The 25,002-nt window shown below is 49.8% G+C and overlaps 2 protein-coding genes across 3 annotated transcripts in view; one reads left to right on the top strand and one right to left on the bottom strand.

Annotated features, from left to right (window-relative positions):
- Positions 1-580, top strand: part of LOC144124868 (uncharacterized) — a 40,461-nt gene extending 39,881 nt beyond the window's left edge. The window contains exon 19 of the mRNA XM_077657789.1: positions 198-580. Within this exon, the coding sequence (XP_077513915.1) occupies positions 198-289 (92 nt within the window). The 3' untranslated portion in view covers positions 290-580. The remainder of the gene's footprint in view (positions 1-197) is intronic.
- A 20,283-nt stretch (positions 581-20,863) lies between these two features.
- Positions 20,864-25,002, bottom strand: part of LOC144124865 (uncharacterized) — a 68,656-nt gene continuing 64,517 nt past the window's right edge. For both annotated transcript variants that reach the window (XM_077657787.1, XM_077657786.1), the window contains exon 23: positions 20,864-22,333. In XM_077657787.1, coding sequence (XP_077513913.1) covers positions 22,292-22,333 — 42 coding nt within the window. In that variant the 3' untranslated portion in view covers positions 20,864-22,291. The remainder of the gene's footprint in view (positions 22,334-25,002) is intronic.

Genomic DNA, 25,002 nt, shown 5'->3' with positions numbered 1-25,002 from the left:
CTGAGAAAGGCGTACAGTTTTTCTTTGTAGCCGTATGGTTGCGGTTGGGTGGGTGCCAGCGAGTAATTACTCCCCTATTACAAGCGAAGCCTAACCTTGGGTCTTATCTTATGGCGTCTAGTGTTCCTTATTCAGCGCCTCAAAAAATCCTGGGTATAGTGTACGTCCCATGCTGAGCTACGCCGTCCCCTGTGCAGGCATGTACTGCGCCGGCGTTTTGTCGGCGATGTTCTCGCCGTTCACGCTGCTCCTCACCGTCCTGGCGATGCTGAGGCACTGGATGAGCTAGCGACCTGAGCTCGAGAGCTCCGTTCACTCTGGCCGAGGCGGCAGCGAGGGTGTGCACCAGGAGCGAGTCATCTGCCGTCATCTAGCGGCCGGCTGCGGGACATTGGCGCCCTCTATGCCTCCGTGTTTGCAGCCTACGCACACTGCCACAGCAACAACGTGAAGGCACTGAGGATCGAATCAAAAGTGATTTTTAGGCATTGCATCGTACTGTATACCTTAAGCACATCACTCTTCGCGCGCGTTCCATCAGCATCGAATACGAATATGAAATAAATACAGATCACTACAACGGAGGCTCTGAGTGTCCTATACCTGCATGGTGACCTTATATTGGCGTACCCTCCTCGAGAGGCCGCTGCACATTTCGTTCTCGGGTAGAAAAATGCTTTGGAGGTTTCGGAGTGCCTCGCAGCAGACGCGATACACGACTCGGTTATGTTCTGTAAGGCGTTAACTCCTCTAGGCGTAATTCAAGACGCTGTGTCGTGCAACCTGATAAAGATTTGCATTGGTTTGATACAAAATGTTTACTAGTCTCGCAGGATCTTTCTTTGATTATATAGGGTTCCACACTTTTATGCGGCAAGTAAAAACTCGGACTCCTCTGCTAGAATGAGAATTCACTGCTCTTTCATGTCCATTTTTTTTTTTCATTCTTTATTCAAATTCCAGTTTAGGACACATAATTATCCATTTACTACACTTCTTGCTCATGAGTGCGTTTGTGTCCGCAATGCACCCTGGCCAATCCCCCGCCGTGGGTGTGTGCCATTAAGCCTGAGGTCATCATCAAGCGCCGCTGATGGTAGTTGATGAAGACGACGATGTGCAGTGCACAGCGCGATACAGTTTTCAAAATTCACGCTTGGTGCTAAAATTTTGTCGTAATCTCCTATGGAAATTTCCCTGTTTATGCCACCACACCTTGGCCAATCCCCCCGCGGGAGTTTGTGCCATATTTACTGAGGCAAAGAAGAAGAAGAAGAAGCGCGAGAGTGTGCTGCAGTTTAAATACTACCACTCCTTTTCCCATCAAAACTTTCCTGTATCCAGCAATTAACCGCCTGCGTCTTGGCCATTCCCCCGTAGTGGGTATGTGCCAGCAATGTCTGAGGTCTTCCTAATACGAGGCGTGCTCGGCTGCGGCGATAGCCTACGAAGGTCATTTTTTCGGCACATGCTGGGACTGCGGCGCCTTTCAGTCCTTAGGGGCCCCTCTGTACCAAATTCGCAACACTGCAGCCTCTTGGGATTCACAGATAATGTTCATGAGGCGACAAATTCAGTCTTGGATGGTTAGTGTTTGCTCAGGCTCAAGCCCGCAACATTTTTTTTTTTACTTGCAAAACCTGCCTATGTCCTGCAGGTTCTCCATTGTGCGAGGAATAAAGTGCAGAGAGAGAGAGACAGTCACCATCCGGACGTGCCCTTCTGGCCTGCCTCGACATTCACCCACCATCTCTTCACTCCCGACACCAAAACTCGCTTCCTCGGTAACTCTAAAATTTCTTAAAAGTAAACCCTACCCCACGCCATATATATGTGCCCAACTCTTAACACTGCCCACCGCTCCGCCCGGGCGGCCTAACCTGCCGCCGATATGGCTCGTCCTCGTCCGCCCTCTATGTAGGTGCAGCCAAACATGCCTCGCTATAGCTGCCTTCACTGCAGTCGTCGTCGACCACACGGGTCGCCTTCTCACGGCAGCCTCGCTCTGTACCGCACTCAGTTGGTCATCGCTTTGGCTCTCACTGGAACCGGCTCCTCTCCAACCCGTGTTGTTATTACCGACTCGGCCTCCGCCTGTCGTGGGTGCCCAGATATAGTTGTTGACCACACCGCCGCTACTCTCCTTCGGCATCTCCCCACTCCCGCCCCACAGACCACGCTCGTCTGGACCACGGGACACGACGTGCTCGACGGCAGTCAACAGGCGCATGCCTGCGCACTCGCTCTTTCCTACCGAGCTGATTCGCCGCCGAGTTCGCCGGACCCGCCTCCGACAGCTTTCACCCCTGTACTCCCTGTGTACGGGGACATCCTCGACTACTACCGCGCGAACGTTGAGCTTTTCCCCAGCCTCACCGCCGCCTCTCACGGGCCGAGACGGTCTCTCTTCGAATGCTCAAAGCTCAGACTTTCCCCTGCCTCTCTCGTCTCCAGCGTACTCACCCAGCCCGCTATCGTCCTGAGTGTCCACTTTGTGGGTCTCTAGCAACTCTCTACCACACCGTCTAGGCCTGCCAAGCTATTCAAGCGGCCCCTCGTATACAAGTGCGAACTGAAGCGGACTGGTAATGCACAGAATATTCGCTTCCTTCATATGGCACTCCCAATGGGAACCCGTGCGACGTGACAACCTGTTTCTTTCTCTAGAGTCTTGTCGAAGAACATAATGTCATCGCAAAGAACAAAACAATGGTCAATGGTCACCGCCCCTGGCACAAGTATTTCATTAGCATGAAGCCACGCCTTGACAGGCAGCTTCGATGAGTGCTTATTAGGCGTCTTAACGTTCATTTGCTTTCCTGTGCGCACCGACTGGACAGGCTACTGAGGGGCCTTTTTGGGGATTCCCTAAGAAAGTTGCTGACACCTTTGATTTCCTCACGATGCGCTTTTCTTTAAAATGCCTGTATAGACTCTAAAGAAGGCAGATGACTCAGGCACTTACAGAGTATTTGTGTCCTATACCGTTGTATCGGAAGCCTTTTCTGGAGCTTCTTGACACCAGTGTTTTAAAACGTGTTAAGCGAATGTGCATTTCATCTGCTGCGAAAACGTTCTTCTTCAAACTGCACACATCGACGCTGCCTGTGAAGGCATGGCTTCATGCTAAGGAGGATGCGGGTTCGAATCCCAGTCCTGGCCATAATTGTTTGATTTACTTTATTTGTTTATTAATTTCACTTGGCTCAAACCCACAAACATCACAAGATCTTGATCAGGGTTTACCGATCGGACTACTCCTTTAGCACTAATATACAAAATGTGAATTAGACTTTTAATTGTGTCAACGTGTCTGGAGCAGCAGGTAATTAGGCATTGAGGAAAACTACACCGGTATGTGGTAAAAAGCAAAAGCGCCAGTACCATTAGCGATTTGGATAAGACAGTTAATGTAGCAGAAAGTTCTATATTACATTTTAAGCCAGCGAACAAACAAATCACGGAGCTCATCGTAGCAATAGTGACGTCAACGTAATGGAAACTTGGTTGTAACTAAGGGACAAACAAGTCTTGCAAGCAAAGTTAAAAGGGGGGGGGGGGGGGCGGAAATCGACAAAGGAACATTAACTGATCTCTCAAATGGAAACTTCAAGTTTGCACGACGGCGATTTTCTGCTCCGAAAGCTTGCTACCTTGTGCATACAGAGCCTTTTGAGCCTACACTTCCGCTGGCCTTGGCTCTGACGTGCCAGCAATGGACCACGAAGTGACCTGCCGCGTCGGCTGAGTGGCTATGGCGTCGGCTGTTGAGCATGAGGACGCGGCATGGAATCCTGGCCGCGGAGGCTGCGTTTCGATGCAGGTTAAATGCAAGAAACGTCCATGAGCCGTCCTATGTCTGTGCACGTTTAAGATAGGTGGTCGAATTCTTATTGAAACTTGGTACTTAGAAAACGAAATGGGGCAGTAACTGTCTCACCTAAGGTGGACACCTCAACCGCGCCGTAAGAGAACGAATAAAGGAGGGAGCGCGCCGTTTATTCCGGCGCAGTCAGCCGGTGACACATGATCAATACACGGTGTCCATACATAGTCGCTTCTTGGTTTCTTGCCGCTCTTCCCAGTGTGTCCTTCACCTTCGCCCTAACCGCACGCACCTCTCTTCGAACCGCCTCTTGCCGCGCGGTGCCTGATCAGTGATCACTTAGGAAGCCTACGTGTACCGCCTTGTAGGCTCCCTATATGACCGGTAATCCACGACACCCCTCTTTCTCCGGCAAGGCAGGCTAAAACTCCAGGCGGCTCGGCACTGGCGTCCGCTTCTTGTGGCTGTCACTGGTTGCGCAAGAAGCCCTGCCAATAATTGTACCAGACACGATATTGGCTTGCACGACGCTTGTGTTACAGACCCGTAGGATGCTGCTCCACTCAGAATTCCCACAACTGTTTTCGGACGGATGCGTTCCCTTACTCCGTACCCTTTGTCGACCGCTATAGGTGCGGTGAGTCTGGGATCTGTAGTCTTCATTCTGTGCCTGAATTCACTGTCATCCCACTTCGGCCTAGGCATTTTGGTGGTGGATTGCAGAGTGACGGTGATGCGATGTCCCATTAGCATTTCTGCTGGCGAGAATCCTTCCACTGCTGATGCGGCTCTGTGGGACAGTAGTGCCGTGTTTACGTTGGAAGACTTCTTCAGGAGCTGTTTAGCTTTTAGCATAGGAGCCACGCTCGCTAGCTGTGTTGAACTGTGTGTGTGAAAGACGACGATCCAGAGGTGTGAAGCTCGCTCGCAGCCCGAACGCTTGGCCTAAACCTTTGATGGGCGTTGCAAAGCGACCTAGATTCTGCTGAGCCACCCCCCCCCCCCCCTTACAAGCTGTTTGTACTGTGCGCTCAGCCATGTCATTACTTTGGGCATAACACGGACTTGATTTTCTGTGGTCTGAGCCCACTGTTTCACCAGTTGCTTGAACTCAAAATTGTGGATCATTTACCGTGCAAATCTTTGAAACAGGTCAGCACTAAAAAAGACAAACACACGGCGAGAGAACCAAGGTAGATGTTGTTGTTGTTGTTGTTAGCCTATCAAAAAATGGCACATACCCACACTGGGGGATCGGCCAAGAATCGGGTGGCTGTTCAACTGAACTCAGTTAACAAAAAGGAAAAGCACGTGGGAGCATAACACCGGTGAATTTTTCGTCAAGAACAGAAAAGGGATGAGTGTTTTGATTTTAAAATTTTAAGAATAATAATAAAGAGAGTGATTAAATAATAATGATTTAGTCAAAATGTAATAATTGATAGAAAAGAAAAGGTTGTATACTGGTAGCGAAGGCTCCATAGACGCCCATTGGTCCAAAAAATGGCGGCTCATGGGCACTCCAGCGCCCCCTGGATTTTGGGGGGCAAACTACGCAAACGTGACGTAGAATGACGTCACGCATACGTATGCTTTTGGCGCGAATTATAAAGCGGTCTTTCTGTAGAAACCGCGTTTTCGAGCCCGTATCTCTCGAAGGTTGCTGCCTTTCAGCGCGCCCCAACCTTTGCCAGTCAAATGTGCTCGAGTTCCTGCTAGTTATGGCCTTGTTAATGTGCAATTGGGAACGCAATGAAAGTGACTGGTAAAGGAGGGGCAGCATAGAAAGGCAGCAACACTTCCAGACACTGGCGAAGCATGCATGATTCGTAGTGCAAATACTGGTGCTAGTACTTTTGAGAGCTTTTGAGTACAGCAAGGTATGATGCAAGGTATGATGCACAAAGCACTGGCTCAAGTGCACAGTTCGCAATAGAGTGTACGGCAAGTATGGTTTTAATAGTTTCATATTCATTGTTTATTGCAGCAACCAAACAAATACAGTCACAAAGCACACCCTTGGTACACAAACAAAAAATACATGTCACAGGCAGCACAAGCAGTATTGTTTAAGTTGGCTAATCATCTCAATAGTCACAGTGCAGAAGGAAAAAGCCCTGAAGTGCCACGAACGTTGTCAGTTAGGAAATTGAAAAGTATAGAAAACAATGCTACGACAGCTTCAATTGAAGCAAACATAACATGACATAAGTAGGCGCATCAACACAGACCATAGAGCACACTGGGATTATTCTTCACATTTAATTTCTTCAGCTGAAAGAATATAGCAGGTGCGTTTACATCTGCAAGGCAATGTTAAAGCCAGCTTTAGCACCCTCAAACGTGCTCAACGTAGGAGCAAATACCATACATTGAAAAAGACATGAAGCCAAGTACGCACGAACGGGTTACAGCTATGAAACACGAGCGAACAGCCCGGCGAAACCATATCGAAGCTATCGCGCATACCTAGAGCAGACGACACACCTGTGAAAGTCCAGCGGGAATCGGTGTAGCGTGACACCAATGGTACTATCCACGCTGTCGCAGTGTACCGCCTTGGTGTACCACGGAGCATCGTTTCTTCACATGCCGCAAGCTCATCTTGAAATGAAGCGCTAAACGTGCAAAGACGGAAAAAGACTTCGCACTGGCCGCACGCCGAAGGAAACGACAAAACCGAGAAAACTGCCGCAGCGGTGAAGCGGGGTGCAAATCTTACCGAATGGTGACAAAGAAGCGACGTGCAAGGACGACGAAAACTTCGCAAAAGGAGCATTTTGAGACCGGCGAGCTAAATTTATACGCTTTACCAGGCGCGCCATCGCAGACAGCTGGCGATAAGAAATCGCTTCGTGAGCTCCCGCCACTGTGGCCGGGTTAGCCGGGTATCGAAACAAGGCCTGCAAAGACGCGCTGTAATGCACCGCACACTCATGAATAGGGGGCAGGTCAAGAGTGTTGCAAAAATACAAAATTTGCCAGGTTTTATTAAAATGACTTACCTCTTTCATAAAACAAGGTCCTAATATATTTTTTCTTTTCTATTGGCAGATTACATTCCAATTTTGTAGTTTTATCATTTATTTATATGAGTGTTTTGCCCCCCCATCCTCTGGTTGTGCTGCAGTCGCGCTAAACCACTGGTTTTATTTTTCGCTCCAGGGTACATATTTAAAGCCTTGTCACATCGCATCATGCGCGCAACTAGAGGGCGTGAACATTTTATCATATCAAAAGTTAAGATACGTATCTTGATCTTCACGTAACAGCAAGCCAAGAAGAATGAAAAGGAACACCAGTATTCGACACAATGAATCAGAGAAAAAGAGAAACGGAAGAAAAACAAAACGTGCTCAATTCTTTCTTAAACACGTCTCAAGAAATGCCCGCTCCGCGGAATATAACGTTAATGAAGCATCGCTTACGCACTGCCCTCGTTCTTTACTTATGTGGAAGGCCTCCAGCAAAATTCTGGAGACTCTACTTGCGCTTCTGCCTAGAACCTTATCTTCGTTAAACAGTGGCACACATTTGCGCTCTAAAACATGCGAAACTAAGTTCGCAAGCTTGTCTTTCACCCTCACGTTTTTTGCGTGCTCCGTTAAACAATCGTTAAGGACGCGCCCCGTCTGCCCGATATAGCGCCTTCCGCAGGTAAGGGGGATCTTATACGCCACTCCTAGCGCACATTCGACATAGGCTACTTCATGTTGAGTTTTGCAACCGCGCTCATGTTCGCCGTAGATGAGCGGGCACAGCTTCGCCAGCTTATTTGGCGCCGAGAACACGAGTGGCACGTTGTGCCTGCTGGCCACTTTTTTGAGGTTATGCGACACCTTATGTACATGAGGCATCCCCTCAGGCATCATCTTCGCGCGTTCCGTGCAAGCCATTTTTTGTCGAGGACCAAACTCTTTAGGGGGGTTTCAGCAATAGCCATTAGGATCGAGCACGGGAAGCCTGCAAACAAAAGGCGGTTTACCTGATTATTAAAGCTAGCATGCATTTGGTGTGGACACGACCTACGAAGCGCAGATTCCAGACAGAGCGAAGCAATAGCTCTTTTCGCAGTCTTAAAATGGGATGAGTCAAAGGGCGAAAGCTCTTTGTTAGCAAGCGGGAAATAAGCCCAGCAGATATGTCCTTTGCACAAACTCAGCCTCAGGTCCAAGAAAAGTATTTCGTTGTTCGGAATTTCATGGGTAAAAACCAGGCCTTTACCATGCTTTTCAAATGTTCTTAGTACCTGTTGGACGGAGTCTGCGAATGTGCAGTGATTAGTGGTTTTTAAAAGGATTAAAAAATCGTCTACGTATCTAAAAACCTGTAAAACAGGGCCACCGATAAAATCTTGATCCAAAAGGCGATCAATGCATGCTAAAAAAATGTGACACAAAATAGGCGCCACACATGAACCTATACAAACACCATTACGCTGCAGAAAAGGCTGCTTGTTAAAAGAGATAAAAGAGACGCTGAGATAAAATTCTAAAAGCTTTAAAAAATTGTCAAGGGACATACCAGCTGAAGACTGAAAGGAAATTTCGCCAGTAACTTCAACAGATTCTTTCACAGCAACTAAGAGTTCGGATTGAGGGACAGAATAAAACAGATCCTCAACATCAACAGAAAAACCGTAACTGACCTGGCGGTTGCCCTCAATGTAATCCGACACAATTTGGGACTTCTTTTTTGTCTCGAAAGGATTATCCACATTGATTAACGCGAGCTTCTTTAAAAGGAACCGGCTAACACATTGCTGCCATGAGCCACTTTCACTGATGATCGTTCTGAAGGGTATTTCAGGTTTCTGAGTCTTAGCCGTGAAGAAGACGTTCAAGCAGTTGCCTCTGCATTTACTTATATCATTAGCTAAAGAAACCAGACTGAGGTCCTTGCAAAAATTCATGAATTTCGTTTTAACACGTACGTCGCTTTTCCTCGCGCGTGCAAAGTTCTTTTCCACAGCTTGCAGGGCCTTTTCTTTGTAGGCTTCTTGTGACGACGAATCCCCCATCTTTGTCAGCTTGTAGTAAGACGATTTGTTTGTCTTTGAAATAGTTAACAATATCATCTAGAACACGGCACGCACGACGGTTAGCACACCCTGAGGCACACCTCGCGAGGCAGTCAACACCCTCAAGCAGACACCTCTCACTGTCTTCACCGTTCACTTTTTGGGCAATATTCCTATTAGTGGCGAGCAGGTCGTGCGGAGGCACTTGAGGCTCAAGGACATATTTTGGTCCTTTCCTTAGAACTTCCTCAACTTTCTCAGGAATGGAGACGTCCCCAACCATTAGCACTGGTTTCCTGGATACGCTCTGGCGTCTTTCACCATTCCTGATACGGTGTTTAAGAATAACGGACCAATTCACCTCGATCATTCGGCTGGCTTGAGACTTGATAAAGTGGTACATCCGTGTAGCAAGCCATTCCGGGTATTGGCTACAGCATGCCACATGTAAATAGTCCTGGAACAGTCTGACTTGACGCCAGACCTCAGCTCTGAGAATCCTGCACAGCCTTCTAACGTGGCCCCAGGAAGGCTTGACTGCTCCGAAAAGCGCGACGATCTCTTCTGAAATCCAGTTTTTCCGCAGGCAAAAGGCAAGGCGCCTAGCCCGGCATGTGGCATTCACGATGTGACACAGAAGAACGCCTGGAGAATCTTGCTGGAGGCCTTCCACATAAGTAAAGAACGACAGCAGTGCGTAAGCGACGCTTCATTAACGTTATATTCCGCGGAGCGGGCATTTCTTGAGACGCGTTTAAGAAAGAACTGAGCACGTTTTGTTTTTCTTCCGTTTCTTTTTTCTCTGATTCATTGCGTCGAATACTGGTGTTCCGTTTCATTCTTTTTGGCTTGCTGTTACGTGATGCTCAGTACATGTATCTTAACCTTTGATATGATAAAATGTTGACGCCCCCTGGTTGTGCGCATGATGCGATGTGACAAGGTTTTAAATATTGTCACGACCTGAGGAGCCGTGCAGGTAGACGTCGGGGGGAACAGAAGGCTAGGCGTTTTAATCAGACAGCCAGGGTCCAAAGCACAGAGCCAGAGCGCCTCGGGAGCCAACCAAGACTTCGTCGTCGTCTTTGACTAAACGTGGAGGCCGTGCGGCGCGTTCGGCGCGTGGCATTATTCCCCCCCGCGAAAGCAAACACCGTCTCGGTGTGGAATGGGTTATGCACAGGGAGAAAAGAAGGGGAAAAACAAACGAAAAATAGGGGTGAGGTGAATTATACATCCGGCGCTAGTTGAGAGGTGAGGAGAGTCAAGTTCACACGTGGGGTAAGGAGGTAAAGGGGCGACACACAGCGTGCACACAGCGCTCAGTCACGCGAATAGTACGGTTTTAGGCGCACTACATGGACGACTTCAGGCCGTTGATGCTGTCGGCCGGCGACCACAGTTCCATCGGGGACAACTTCGTAGTTGAGGCTGTTCAGGCGGCGCAGGACTTTGTACGGGCCAAAATACCGATTGATAAGCTTTTCGCACAACCCCTTGCGGCGCAAGGGTGTCCACACCCATACCTTGTCACCCGGCTCGTAGTGCACGTCCCTGTGCCGAAGGTTATAGTGTCGAGCATCGACGGATTGCTGGTCCTTGATGTTCAAGCGGGCCAGCTGACGGGCTTGCTCTGCATTTTCCACGAAGTTGCCTGCTTCAGGGGTTACCTCTTCATCGCCGTACGGGAGCATCGCATCCAACATCATGCAGACCTCCCTGCCATAGACGAGACGGAACGGGGTAAACTGGGTGGTTTCCTGCGTCGCTGTATTATATGCGAAGGTGACGTACGGCAAGATCTCATTCCACGTTTTATGTTCAACGTCAACGTACATCGAGATCATTTCCGCTAATGTTTTGTTGAGCCGTTCCGTTAGACCATTGGTTTGGGATGGTACGCTGTTGTGGGTCGATGAGCTGTGTGGCTAAGCGTTAAGACGTCACGTAAGAGCCGGGCTTGAAACGCCTTGCCTCGGTCAGTAATGATGATCGATGGGGCGCCGTGTCTAAGCACGATTTCGTGCATAAAGAAGAGGGCAACTTCGGCGGCAGTACCTCGCGCAAGGGCCTTCGTTTCAGCGTAACGGGTCAAGTAGTCGGTGGCGACTACGATCCACTTGTGGCTGGACGACGAGAGAGGAAATGGCCCCAAAAGGTCCTTGCCGACTTTGTCGAATGGTTTTTGTGGCGGCTCGATGCACTGAAGCAGCCCGGGAGGCTTGAGCGTCGGTTTCTTCCGCCGCTGACATTGCCAGCATGTCCGGACATAACGCTTGACGCTTGACGTGAGCTGGGGCCAGTAATAGTTCTGCCGGATTCGGGACAAGGTGCGGGTAACACCAAGGTGGCCGGAAGTTGGTTCATCATGGCAGGCCAGGAGAACTTCATCCCGTAAATCAGACGGTATGACGAGCAGGTAAGTTGTCGGACTGGAAGTAGAGTTCTTTTTATAAAGCACCCCGCTCCGGAGACAAAACGATGATATCCCACGAGCTAGGTACCGTGGTATCTCAGGGTGCTTACCTTCGAGATGTTCTATGAGCAGACGCAGCTCGGCGTCGGCACGCTGTCTGGAGACGAGCTCAGACGTGCTGACAGCTCCAAGGAAGCTGTCGTCGTCGATGGTGTCTTGTGGAGGAGGTTCGACGGGAGCGCGTGACAGGCTATCAGCGTCGGTGTGGTTCCGGCCGGACTTATAGGTGACGGTGAAATTGAATTCCTGCAGGCGTAATGCCCAACGGGCGAGGCGGCCGCAAGGGTCCTTTAAATTTTTTAGCCAGCACAGCGAATGGTAGTCGGTGACGACACAAAACGGTCTGCCATACAGATATGGGCGGAACTTAGCTGCTGCCCAGACTACGGCTAAGCATTCTTTTTCGGTGGTAGAGTAGTTCAACTCAGCGCGCGACAGTGCCAGGCTGGCGTAGGCGATTACTTTGTCGACACCGTCTTGCCGCTGGACGAGAACGGCACCAAGACCGACGTTGCTCGCATCCGTATGTACCGCCGTGTCGGCATCTTCGTCGAAATGTGCTAGGATTGGCGGCAATTGGAGTGGGCGTCGTAATTCGTTGAAGGCAGTCTGCTGTTCGTTGCCCCAGGAAAATGATGTATCATCCCGGGTTAGGAGCGTCAGAGGGCTGGCAAGCTGGGCGAAGTTTCTAATGAAGCGACGATAATAGGAGCACAGGCCCAAGAAACGTCGGACTGCTTTTTTGTGAACGAGGACCGGAAAGGCAGCAACGGCAGCAAGCTTCTCTGGGTCAGCTCGGATTCCAACAGCACTAATGACGTGCCCGAGAAACTTCAATTCGGTGAATCCGAAGTGACATTTTTGTGGTTTGAGGGAGAGGTTGGCGGAACGAACGGCTTCGAGGACAGTTCTGAGACGGTGCAGATGTTCCGTGAACGTTTCGGAAAAAATAATGACATCGTCAAGATAAACAAGACATGTCTGCCACTTCAGACCTGTGAGGACGGTGTCCATCATTCTTTGGAAAGTGGCAGGAGCGCAGCAGAGCCCGAAGGAGAGGACGCAAAATTCGTAGAGCCCGTCCGGTGTGATGAAGGCGGTTTTCTCACGGTCCCTCTCATCGACTTCTATCTGCCAATAACCGCTCCTGAGGTCTACCGAAGAGAAGTACTTGACTTGGCGAAGACGGTCGAGGGAGTCATCGATACGGGGCAGCGGATACACGTCTTTCTTTGTCACACTGTTAAGTTTCCTATAGTCGACGCAGAATCGCAGTGTTCCGTCTTTCTTCTTCACCAGGACGACAGGAGACGACCACGGGCTGCTTGACAGTTGGATGACGCCGTCCGTGAGCATCTCTTTGACCTGTGTTTGTATAGCATCTCGCTCCCGAGGGGACACACGATAGGGCTGCTGATGGATGGGTCGAGCTCCTTCAGGCGTGATGATGTGGTGTTTAACTATCGACGTTTGTCGCACCTTAGACGACGACGTGAAACACGCACGAAACTCCCGCAAGAGGTCCTGGAGTTGCCCCTTTTCAGCGGATGAAAGGCCCGGATTTATGATGACGTCGTCGAGCGCTTCTGCGTCACCTCCAGTGGTGTCCTCCTCGCAAGCAAAACATTCGGCCACTTCCTGAACATGGCCGACGTAAGCGATGGCTGTGCCACGGAATAGATGTCGATGCTCATTGCAAAAGTTGGTAATAAGGACCTCTGTCCAACCGTCATGCAGGCAGCTAAGGCCTCGTGCCACCGCAATCCCCTTAGTGAGTACGAGAGAGACATTAGGCTCGACAACCCGGAGTCCCCGCTGTGGTTCATCACAGGTAACTCTAGCGAGAATGCTGGCACGTGGAGGCACCGTAACGTTATCCTCGGCGACTCGCAGGGCGGACTGAGAACCCTGGTGCGCCGGCTCTGCTGTGGCCAATTTGGTGGAAAACGTCACCAAGCGATTCGGGAGGTTTATTATAGCACCGTGCTCACGAAGAAAGTCGATGCCAAGGATGACATCGCGAGAACATTCGCGCAGAACAAGAAAAGTGGCGACGAAGGTGCAGCCGCGAACCGTAACACGGGCCGCACACATACCGAGTGGTGCGACAACATGTCCCCCCCGTCGTACGTATGTCGGGGCCTTCCCACGGTGTCGTCACTTTTTTCAGGGTCGTCGCAAGCCGTCCGCTAAGGATGGAGTAATCTGGGCCCGTATCAACCAACGCGCTGACCTCCTTAGTGTCGACGAGAACGGGGATGTCCAAGGAGATCCGGCCTTCAGCGCGGCCTGTCGATGGTTGTAGGGAGGGACTCAGTCGGTGCGGCGGCGGAAGCTGGTCGACGACTGGGGTTGCGACGTCGGGGCGATTCGGGTGGAGAGTCGGGGAAAACTGTGCGGCGATGCGGCGTTCTACGTCGGGGCGAGTCGGTCGGTGCGGCGGTGGAAGCTTTGCGTCGGATCGGCGTTCGGCGGCCTCGCCTCCAAAGGTCGCCGGAGCTAGTTTTCCCGATGTGGGATCGAGGAACCACGTTGTTCTGAGGCATAACGGGACCCAGAAGGCAAAGACCGGCGTGGAGAAGGCGAGCGCGACTCGCGGCGCGGAGACGGGCGGCGGGGAGGAGGCAGGGAACTACGCTGGCGGTTGACATACTCGGCGATGTCCTGAGGGTGCTCTCCGGGTCGTGGACGGGGCTGTCAAGAGCAAATCCGCGCAGACCCATTTCGCGATACGGGCACCGCCGGTAGAGATGGCCGGCTTCACCACAGTGGTAGCACAGCGGGCGTTGATCCGGAGTGCGCCAGAGATCAGTCTTCCGCGGTGGCTGGCGCCGATCAGCCCAGTAAGGGAGCGGTAGAGCAGCGTGCACCGCGTCCACTGGAGTGGAGTAAGGGGAAGGCTCAGGAAATGGGGCTGGGCGGCGCACGACGTCCGCGTACGTGACTGGCTGAACAGGGGCCGGGTACGGCGCGGGAACGGATGGGGCCGGTTGCGGCGCCGGCACGACCGCAGCGGTTTGTGCCCTGAGCGCCTGCTGAACTTCCTCGCGGATGACGCTGGTGACGGAATCGATGCGAGGGGCAAATGTTCCATGAAGGTGCTGCAGCTCCTCGCGGACCACGAAACGAATGAGTTCGCGAAGGGAGCTCGGGTTCATCCCGGGATCGTGGTCGAACCGGTCCAACGTGGACAGCGACGGCACTGGACGCAGTTGCCGGGCGTACTGATTGGCCCTCTGCTGCAGCAATTTCTCCATGAGGGCGGCGTCGGCCAGAAACTCCGCGACGGTGTTGGGCGGGTTCCGTACGAGACCGGAAAAGAGCTGGTCTTTTACGCCGCGCATCAGGTGCCGCAGCTTTTTTTCTTCACTCATGGCTGGATCGGCGCGATGGCAAAGACGCGTCACATCCTCTACGTACATTGCAACACTCTCGTCTGGAAGTTGAATTCGAGACCTCAGGGCGCGCTCCGCGCTCTCCCGGCGGTCACTGTTGGCGTACGTAGTCACGAGCTGACGTCGGAAGTCCGGCCACGTAGACAAGATAGCCTCACGGTTCTCGAACCACGTGCGGGCCGTCTTCGAGGCTGAAATACACGTTACGCAGCTTGGTCGTGTCGTCCCAGCCGTTGAAGGTCGCAACCCGTTCATAGTGTGCCAACCAGTCCTCGGCATCCTCGAACTGGCCACCGTGAAAGGGCTTAGGTGTTCGTGGGGTCTGAAGGGTCAGATAGGTGGGGCTGGTCGAAGGTACAGTCATCGTCACGGCGGGCAGTGGCGTCGCCATGAGGGGAGTGAAAGTCGAGGGTTCGCCTTCACGAGCGGCACGAGGTTTCGCCGTCACGACCTCGGGGGATAGGCCTCGGATCCTCCGGCTGGCACGATGGACAGGGGTAGTCACAAGAGGCGGGCGCGTCGAGTCTTCCGCAGGAGAAGGGATCATCGGTCGCACCTCCACCAGTGTCACGACCTGAGGAGCCATGCAGGTAGACGTCGGCGGGAACAGAAGGCTAGGCGCTTTAATCAGACAGCCAGGGTCCAAAGCACAGAGCCAGAGCGCCTCGGGAGCCAACCAACACTTCGTCGTCGTCTTTGACTAAACGTGGAGGCCGCGCGGCGCGTTCGGCACGTGGCAATTTGTACCCTGGAGCGAAAAATGAAACCATAGTCCTCTGCGCATAGTCCTCTTTTTGCAATGCCGGGCCACCACATAGATTAATTGTCTTGCTCTTGCATGACATCGAGTTGTGATCATGTGATCTTGAGGAAGTCTTTCAAATACTTTCAGCCTGAAGCTGGGTGCAATGACACCTGCCACTTCTGCATAAACATTGAGTTCTGGTGCTAGGCCATGCACAGGAGGCCACGCTGTGGTGCATAGAGTCGCCACTGTGGCTAGACTAGTGTCTGCTTGGATACTTAGCTTGATTCTGGCTAGCATCTGACGTGATGCTGGCAGCTGTCCTAGCGTTTGGGCTTAATTAAGATTCTTACACAGAGCTTTAAAGGTCTCTGTCGCCACCTTGGTAGGGCTTTGTTTTGACTTTTGAACAGGTAGACTGTGAACACTTTGTTCCCTGGCGTGTGAGAGTCCGTATATATAACCGTATTCAACAAAGTGCATGCGGAAGCGCTGGTGTCTTGAACTCAGTTCATCAATGCGCTTGGTTGTCACAAGAGGAACCAGGGGTTTGTGATCTGTTTCCATGTGAAACGATGATCCAAGGACGTACTTAGGGTAGCGTTCACATGCCTGAGTTATGGCTAGGGCTTATTTTTCGATTTGTGCGTACCTCTGTTCTGTCTAAGTGAACGTGTGCGTATGCGACTGGTAGCAGTCTTTCTTGTGACTGCTGCATAACTGCACCTAAACTGTAGGGTGATGCACCTATACTGACAGTGTGTGTTGGTTCCTTGTGTCATAGTGCACAAGAAGTGATGTTGCACTTGGCACCTGCTTCCCGCTTCCGAAGCTTTGCTGTTGTGCCGGACCCCCAGTACCACTCATCATCTACATACATGAGGTCTCTCAATGGTCTGGCCATGTCGACAATACCTGGAAGAAACTTTGCTAATGGTTCGCTGGTCCAAGGTGTGACTTGACTTCAGATGTATCCCTTGGCGCGTCTATCTGTGTGGTGGTCTCTCTGGGTCGGCCCCAACACCTGATGAAACGAGGTATCCCTTCGCAAGCCGCCCCAGCACTTTGTGAAGACTTGCGCCATGCTCAACCGTTCTTCCGGACACAATGATGTCCTCTCGGAAGCATGCCATTCCATCTAGCCCCTCCAGAACTCGGAGCATCTCACGCTGGCAGAGCTCTGGCGCCGTATAAATAGCAAATGGCTGTCTGAGGAGCTGGAATCAGGCTGTTAGGAACTGCGACAGCAAGTCTAGTTATGAGCAACGGCGACAGAACACTCGCCTATTGGTAGCCAGCTCGTCTGGTTCTACTGGGTGGCTCCGAGCAACTCGATGATGATCGCTCCCGCCTGCCGTCAAGGACCACACGGAGAGGACCCAGATGTCGGCTGGTTCCATTTACCGAGCTTTGCCCGGTCGGAGTGTGGGACCCGAAAGAGCGGAGGCCTGATCGGGTTTAAGCACAATCGGACCCCTTTCCGAAGTCTCCGGCACCGCTGCGGCGAGCAAAAGGGCCTCGTTTGCGGTGGCTCTTCGGCGTTGCGAGCACTGCGGCGGGCTGGCGGTCAACGTCCGCAAACTTCGCAAGCATCTCAAAGCAGTACAAACGACCACTTTCGACCTCTCTTCCCGACCTTGCATTCCGGCCGTGCGTGTCGGTTATCATCTGATGAACAGCGGGTGTCGGCAGCACGTGGGAACCTTTGGCTGTCCAGAGGACATCACCGCAGTCGACGTTACCTCGACGGCATCCTCTCTTTCAGGCTCAACAAGTGACGGAGGCGTGTCCATATGCGCGGTGACGTGAGTTTGTGCAAACAAGTGAAAGTTTCAGGTCACTCCCCCCGGCGAGGGCGTCCTTAACGTGGGGAATTAATGGAAGCAGAACGATATAAAAATCGACGAGTGAATTTTAAATCTCACTTTTGACCTTTGCGTTTGTAAAAATGTAAATAAACCCACTAGTAATCGTTCTCCCATCACCCAACTCCATTCACTCGACGGCAGTAATTTCCTCGTGGTGGGAGCGGTCGTCGTCTTGAACGTTGTTTCGTCGAGCCGCGACCCCGATCCCCACCTTCAACAAGGGGGAGGAAAGCGCGAACCACTTCTGTACCGCCTAATGGCTGAAGTAACTCCGTACGCCATCCGTTGTGAACGTATTTGAAGGACGAATGGGCTCTAGCGTCTGTAGTAAAGAACAAGATCTAACCGCAAGAAGGTTCTGAAAGGGGAAAATGTCTCTTGCGCTCTCTCCCTCTCTATCAATTCTGAACTTCTGACCCGCGTGGCCGTTCAAACCGCCGAAAAATGAAAAATGATAATAATAATTGGCACCCGCCGCGGTGGCTCAGTGGTAACGGAGCTCGGCTACAGAGTTGGGGTACACAGGTTCGAACCCAACCGCGGCGGCGGCATTTCGATAGAGGCTAAACGCGAACGAAGCCCGTATGCTGCGCTGTTATGTTAGGACACAACTTAAAAAAAAGTAGCAGTTAACACTGGGCCACGATCCGCGGCGTATTGTATTACTCCGCTAGCCAGTCACAAAAGTAAACGAAATCGGCTGTTTAATGTTTGACTTTATTAAACAAGCCAAGTATCAAAATTTTAGAGCTTTTAACTTTTTTTCCGTGATTATAATAGCGCTTCTTGTTTAGGTGAAGAGAAGTTTTAACAACGGAATACTTATTTTGTCCTGGAGGAATTCTGTGCGGCGGTCCCAAAAATGGGCGCAGCTTTTAAGTTGTATCCGACTAAAGTCACTAAAGTGCACATTGATCCCAAGGCTGCAGTGCTATACCCAGGTGATGGAAATTGCTCCGGAACCCTCGGAACCCTCCACTACGTCACCTCTTTCCATCTTCTCTCCATCCCTTTCCTCCCACGGTACAGTTCAGGCGCTCGCCAAGAGAGGAAGTTTCTGCGTCACGGCTGTCCCCAAAACCAACGTGTTCATTTACCATGACCTAAGGAGCTGAGGTAATTTAAGCTACAGCTGTTAGGCCCATTTTGGCGATAACGATGGTAGGCATCCAGGCAGACAAGCCGGCCAGACGAGAAACCGGAGGATGTTCCCTATGTCATCGTGCCGTTTGCGCCATGTGCATTCTTCCTGCTTGTGGCCGTGAGCAGCTATTATATCGCAGGGACAGCTAGAGCGCCGATCGGTTTTGCGTGCCGGTCGAACCTCGCTGCGGAAAGCGGCGTGCTGATAGAGTCGTATTGCTTTTTTACACGTTTCAGTCATCTCGTTTATTCACTGCACCACAGATCAAACTAAACTGATATATTTTAATTGAAGTGAGAAATGAATGACAGCCAAGTTCTTCTAAGATAAGACGTTTCAGAGCCTACTCGGTTCCTTCAAGTGTGACAGCGGGCGAGGAGCTGCAGCTTGGCTTTTTAAGCCCACCTGCCAGGTCACTCAACGTAAACCGTTAATGCAGGAAGAGGGAATTATTCTGACAGAGCGCTTAACATTCTCCGCGTCTGCTAAATGAAAAGGTCAAAAATGTTCTTTGTATGTTGCCCGGATCACCGCGTAGCGACGACAGAAAGGAAGCAGTGGGTCGTGACCAGAAGCAGACGCGGGGGAAAGGAAAACGTCACGCGGGGTTCCGGTCAAATCTGCCGATTTCGGCGGGGCAAATATCGCTGCTCCACGGAACGATCTGGGATTAATGTTTGATACCAATCTGCCATAGGAAGACAACTCGCACTCCCATTTTGCCATTGGAATACAATTGCTCCCAACAGAGTAGAAAAACTTGATCCGGATCTGCCATTGGAATTCAACACTAAAGTCACATGCCTCATAGCACCCAGCCACAGTGCTTCGCTATTAATTTGTCTGAAATCAGCTTCGTGCTGCTTTATGCTTTCAATTAAATTCTTAGTTTCATTAAAGTACGACACCGTGCACTCCGAGCAGGTGATTTTGGATATCGTGCTTTGGGCCTTTTCTTTAGGACGACCCACAAAGGGCACAACTCCCATGGACGTCCTGCAGATGCTCAGGACGTCCCCAGGACGTCCATGACAGTTTTAACGTGCACTGGGATGGTCATCTTTGGCACGCAGGAGGAGACGTTCAATGACAGTGGTGTGCTTGTGTTGTTTGTACCCCTTCCTTTCTGAGAATACAGGTCAAGGTCTGGCTGATGCCTTTTAAGTATTGAATGCATGTGCATTTTGCAGCGATAGCTACATTATGCGAGCACTTCGAGCCTTCAGCGTGGCATCCCTTGAGCTGTGTGACACCCCTTGAGGTCCGTGGCGGTGCCGTGGCTGGTCACGTGGTGCAGAGCAGCTGCCAGCGGCACGGCGCGCCAGTGAAACATAGTGGAGGGGAGTGGAGCGGGGTAGAGAGTGAATCCACGTCCAGGGACGAAGATGAAGAAGGAATGCTCAGCGAAACAGAGAGACGAAAGACTGACTTTGCAATTCGACTGAGCGAGCTCCACTCAGCCAGCTGTAGCTATCGTGTCACTACCGGTTTAACCAGAGCTACACCAAAGCCATTTTATTCTTTTCGTCACTGGCTTGTGCTTCGGATAGGGGTGAAATCGTTTTTGTCTTTTATGGTTTTGGATGGTACAAAATCAATATTTTACACTTCGGCACGCCGTAATAAACTGCGAGTTCATTTCTAACATATAGATTTTCAACGCACACCGAAATCATGGCAACCTACCCTCCATGCATTTTGCATTTTCAAATGCAGCCGTTGTGGCCAGAAAACAAGGGATATTCAAAACAGCTGAAGTAACAGCACAATTTCTGGCAGCTATACAGTATTTAAATAATGTCTTTTGTTTCTCCTGCAAACAGCAGCTGTCAAGAACCCTAACGACAGTATTCAGCATACTGAAACGCTCTGTGACAGTTCAGAAGCCATGAGGTTCCACCGCCGATCACAAGTCTGCCAGCTCGATAATGGCTGCGGAGGGCACATTTCGATGTGGGAAATTATTCGCGTAATGAGGTTTCACTGTACATGGTCAAAATGAATCCAGATTCCTCTCTTAGTTCTGGCATGTAAAAATCAACCTTTCGCTTTTCATTATTAACTAAGTTTCACAAAATCACTATATCGAGAGACTGTCCCGATGCTGAAGCAATAATGAAGATATTGCATCAGTGCAAAAAGAAGGGGGTTGTTTCATTTTTCTGGGTTACATGTTACCACTGCAGTTCATTTTATCATGCCAAATCCTTTACAGAGTTTCGTGGTACACATTATCATTTGTTCACTGGCAGCCCGCTGGCAGGAATCAGGCCGAGAGGCACCAGTCTTTAAATTCAAGTAAGGTCAACCGATGGTGTTGAAAGAGCAGCAGTCTGCTACCACATGTTCCAGGCTGACCAAGATCAACTTGAGCAAGATGAGAGACAACTACAAGCAACATCGCCACGTCTTTATTTTTTCTCTCAAGTATGCTATGTCAATAGACAATTCTCCAGTGCCGTGAAAAATAGGCAAGCTCCGTTTCTCTCCGTCACTGTCCAGACCTGCGATGAGTATTTTTAAAAAGACGCCTCGGGTACTGGTGGCGACTGTAGTTCTCAGCTGCACCTCAAGTTCACGAAGTTAATGTTACTAGAAAAAAAAATGTCTCCGGGTAAATCATGCCTTCATATACAAATCAAAACCTTAAAAATATCCTTTTTATACAGTATATATAATATATATATATGTATAGATATATACACTCTGTACACCGATAAATTTGAGAGGGACAACAACTTAACAATTATATTATACCACACAATATGTACACGTTTGGTATTTACATACGAGAACTTGCTCTGTACACAATATGGCGCAGTGATCAAAACATAGCACACGACAAGCTTGCCAGAGTGAATTTGCACAATGGGCAAATCCTACCATGCAGCCACATGCAACAACAAGGCTGAGAGGTGGAACTGCACAATGACCAAATGCACAAAATCTATGAAACTTGCATGCCATGGCTAAAATGGCGAATTGCCCTTTACCTCCAACTTGTGCGCATCACTAACTAAAATAGGGCAAGAATTAAAAACGTTTTCAAAACACAAAAACCACGATTCACCGCTGTCTCCTGCGTGACTAACAAAAAGTATTACCGCAATTTGTGCCTGGGTTACGACAGACCAGGTGCGACTAGTGCTCCTGCCCGGTCAGACACAATGTTTAGTTTTGTCAACGTGTCTGATAAAACAAATAGTTTGTCCCAAAAAATGTCTCTAAAAAGTCGTGACAAATATTTGAAACTCTGAGCACCAAGCACACAACTGTAAATCACTCACCCAAGCAGTTTTGCAGCTGTGTTTTGGCAATAGAATATTACAACAGTAGCCACAACAAAAATGGCTGTAACAAATAAAAAAGCCAACAAATGACAAAAGTAGTGCATGCTGTGGCAGAAAAAATCTGCCGCGCATACCAGTGACAAATAAAAACAAAGTTGCTGATAACATACATAATGTACAGTGTGCGCTATTCAAATGAAAGCAGCCTGAAAATCAGTACATTCTCAAGCAGCAACAAACAAACAAAAGGGATGCAGGGCAGGTAGGGGGTGAGGAGGCCAATAGGGCCAGATGTGTGCGAAACCCCTTATATACACGTGACTACACTGCACTCCTTCCGTGTAGATACCGTATCTACAGCATGCTCATAAGTAGAAGGCGGAGAAGTGCTTCTGGTCGAGAGCGTTCCGCATGCGAACAGCCCTTCATGGCGTCGTGTGCCGAACACGGCTGCCGCTCTGCATCATCGCTGAACACTTAGGTGCGTGCTTGTGCTTGCGTCTCTACTACAAACAGCCAGATCACTCTCAGCTGGGCTTTGACCTCTTTGGCGAAGACAACAAGTGGCTCTGCAAAGGAAAGAAAAAGAGGAAGTTGGATGGCTTCTTTAACATGGCAGCTGAAAGATCACCGGAAGACTAAGCTGCACCACCCTAGCTACTAAGCAATGATGCAATAAACACAGCTCGCTTTGCCATAGCACCACAGGTTATTAACAACAAGTTGTGAGACGTGAAATAGAAAAAGATGAATAATTTAATGAATTCCACATCAATTCGGCTCCTGCCATGTTTTTCAATAACATGCAACAAGAGACCTTATCCCTTGAAAGTGTTTACAGACGCAGGATTTCAATCTCATTGTTTCAAGCTGGAAAAATTACCAATGGAAACACAACACCATTCCTCATTATGCACCAAGCACTATGTGAATCTGTTTGCAGCGGCTGTGAATGGCTGTGAATGGACTTCGGAATGAAAAGAAAGGGCAATCGTAAGTGAATCCTCAGGCTGCCTTTCCAATCTTGGGGCCTTTTCTGCAGATTGAGGTCCTTTCATTTTTCTCTGCACATTAGTGGTACAGTCGACGACCGAAAATTCAGACGCCTGATTTTTCGGACATGCTTCATTATCTGGACTTCTTCGCGGCACCGCGACATGGCCCATAGAGCCAATGCATAAGAGTGCCTGAAGTTTTCGGACGCACCGCAACTGACTGCTTGATTTTTCGGACCTCGTTCACACTTGCCACCAAATTCCAAGCCGCCATATAATGTGTACAGTGGAACCTCATTCATTCAAACTCATTCCTTCAAACTGCAGGAGATATCGAAAACTTGATCAAACAAAACGAAATTCAACCTTAAAAGGAGCCTTTTAACTTGCGATGCTGGAATTCTGTGCGAGTCGGCACATTGTGCCCGCGTGGTTTCTAATTTGTACTGTTCTTGAAAGTGTTCCCCCGCACGACCTTGTACATTAGTGGAACTCATCAGTGCCGAATCTCTCGTCCCGAATACAGGAACAGGTAGCAGTGTAGCGCGTGGGAGGTGTACAGCTTCACGGAGACGGCGAGCGCGAGAGGAAATGGTGGTGCATTTCAAAGCGAGGTCAGCGTACTCACCGCAACCCTGACTCATCTACTGTAAAACTGTAAACAACTGCCGTTTCGATGACAAGCAAGATGCCTTTCATTATATGCAAGCCACTGCAGAGTGCACATCTCCGGATACGATGCCGATATTGGTTCTAGTCACTAGGCCTAATGATGAAGGCCAATGCCGACGGAGTGCTTGCTTCGGCCGTTTCTCCATTCTTATTGTTTCGCCATCCTCGCATTCTCGTACCAGGCCCACCGTACTGCGGGCGCAGCGCAGCTCCCACAGCAGCATCTGTGCTCTCCCGTCTAGACTTTGTCCCAATCCGTGCGTTCATCGACGACATGTCGAGGGTAGCACAGCCAGGTCGAGCTCGTGAAAGCGGTCGTCGCCAGTCGTCTGTGCACGTGTCGCGCGGTGAAATTTAGTCATGAGGAGCTTTAGAATGTGTGTAATACAACTGACACCTTCCTCCAGCATATTGGCAATAAGGTCGTGATTTTTTCGGTAAAATTTGATTTCCCGGACTGCCCAATTTTGCAGTCGTTTTCGCGGCCCTTAGAGGGCCCGAAAAATCGGTCGTCGACTGTATTGCTGCAGTATTATGAGTCAAACAGAGCAACATGACCATTTATAGATGATTTATTACATAACCATTGCATGTGTCTGTGCCACTTAGCAGCCAGTCATTGCATTATCTGTGGAAAAAATTACTTGCTCACGCAAAACAGGAAGAATCATAGATTAGAATACAAAATGGAGCATGACAACAAACAGTTAAAAAAGAATGCATCAAGAGCAGTTAATAAATAAGAGGACAGCAGAGAAATGGCAGTCAGATGGGAGGAAAAATTACTGCATGAGCCAGTAGCACTCACAAGCAAAGAATCACGAACCAACGGAAAACACCTTGATGCGATAACTACCACAAGTATACTTCAATGCTTTGAGGGCATCTCATGCAGCTACAGTTCTACTACTACTCTACAGTTACTGCTCACCTTATTACAAGGACATAGTCAGATTATTGCATGCAAGGCATTTCAAGCTTTGATCTGTACATAACCACATTTTCAAGCTTTGATCTGTACACAACCACCTTCTTTACTAAGGGAAGGCAGCAGCCGTTTTAAAGTTCAAGCAAAACTCAGAATCGGTCACACAAACAACTCTAATAGCAAGATTTTTTCAACTATGACCATACTTAAGTTTGTGCCGCACTTAAAACAGCTCGCACTACTGTTCAGACGATGAGAAGAAAATCAACATCATAATGCTTACGAAAGAAGCCAACAGCCACTGAAATCAAGGAGAGCAAAAGGTAAAAGTGCCGATTAGGGTAATTGGGGCATCGAATAGCCTGAGCAGGTTGATGCTTACGTACTGCCTCATTAATATAGTGAAACGTCAATAATTTGGTCTCAGTTTATTCGAAATCCCAGACAATTCGTTAAATTTCTGTGATCCCGTAATTTTTAATGTATATTTTACCAGACAATTCAGGCACCTTGCACTGGCCCAGTTAATTCGGAGAGCGAGGTGCTATGCGGGAACGGCCAAGTTTAAGTGGTAACGCAACGTTGCATCGCTGGTAATAGGCACGTGAGCCCACATGACGCAGCGCGACGCATAATCCGACTC

This window comes from Amblyomma americanum, chromosome 3 (assembly GCF_052857255.1).
Source record: "Amblyomma americanum isolate KBUSLIRL-KWMA chromosome 3, ASM5285725v1, whole genome shotgun sequence".
In the NCBI taxonomy this organism is placed as follows: Eukaryota; Metazoa; Arthropoda; class Arachnida; order Ixodida; family Ixodidae; genus Amblyomma; species Amblyomma americanum.
This window is presented reverse-complemented; position numbering and strand designations above follow the sequence as displayed.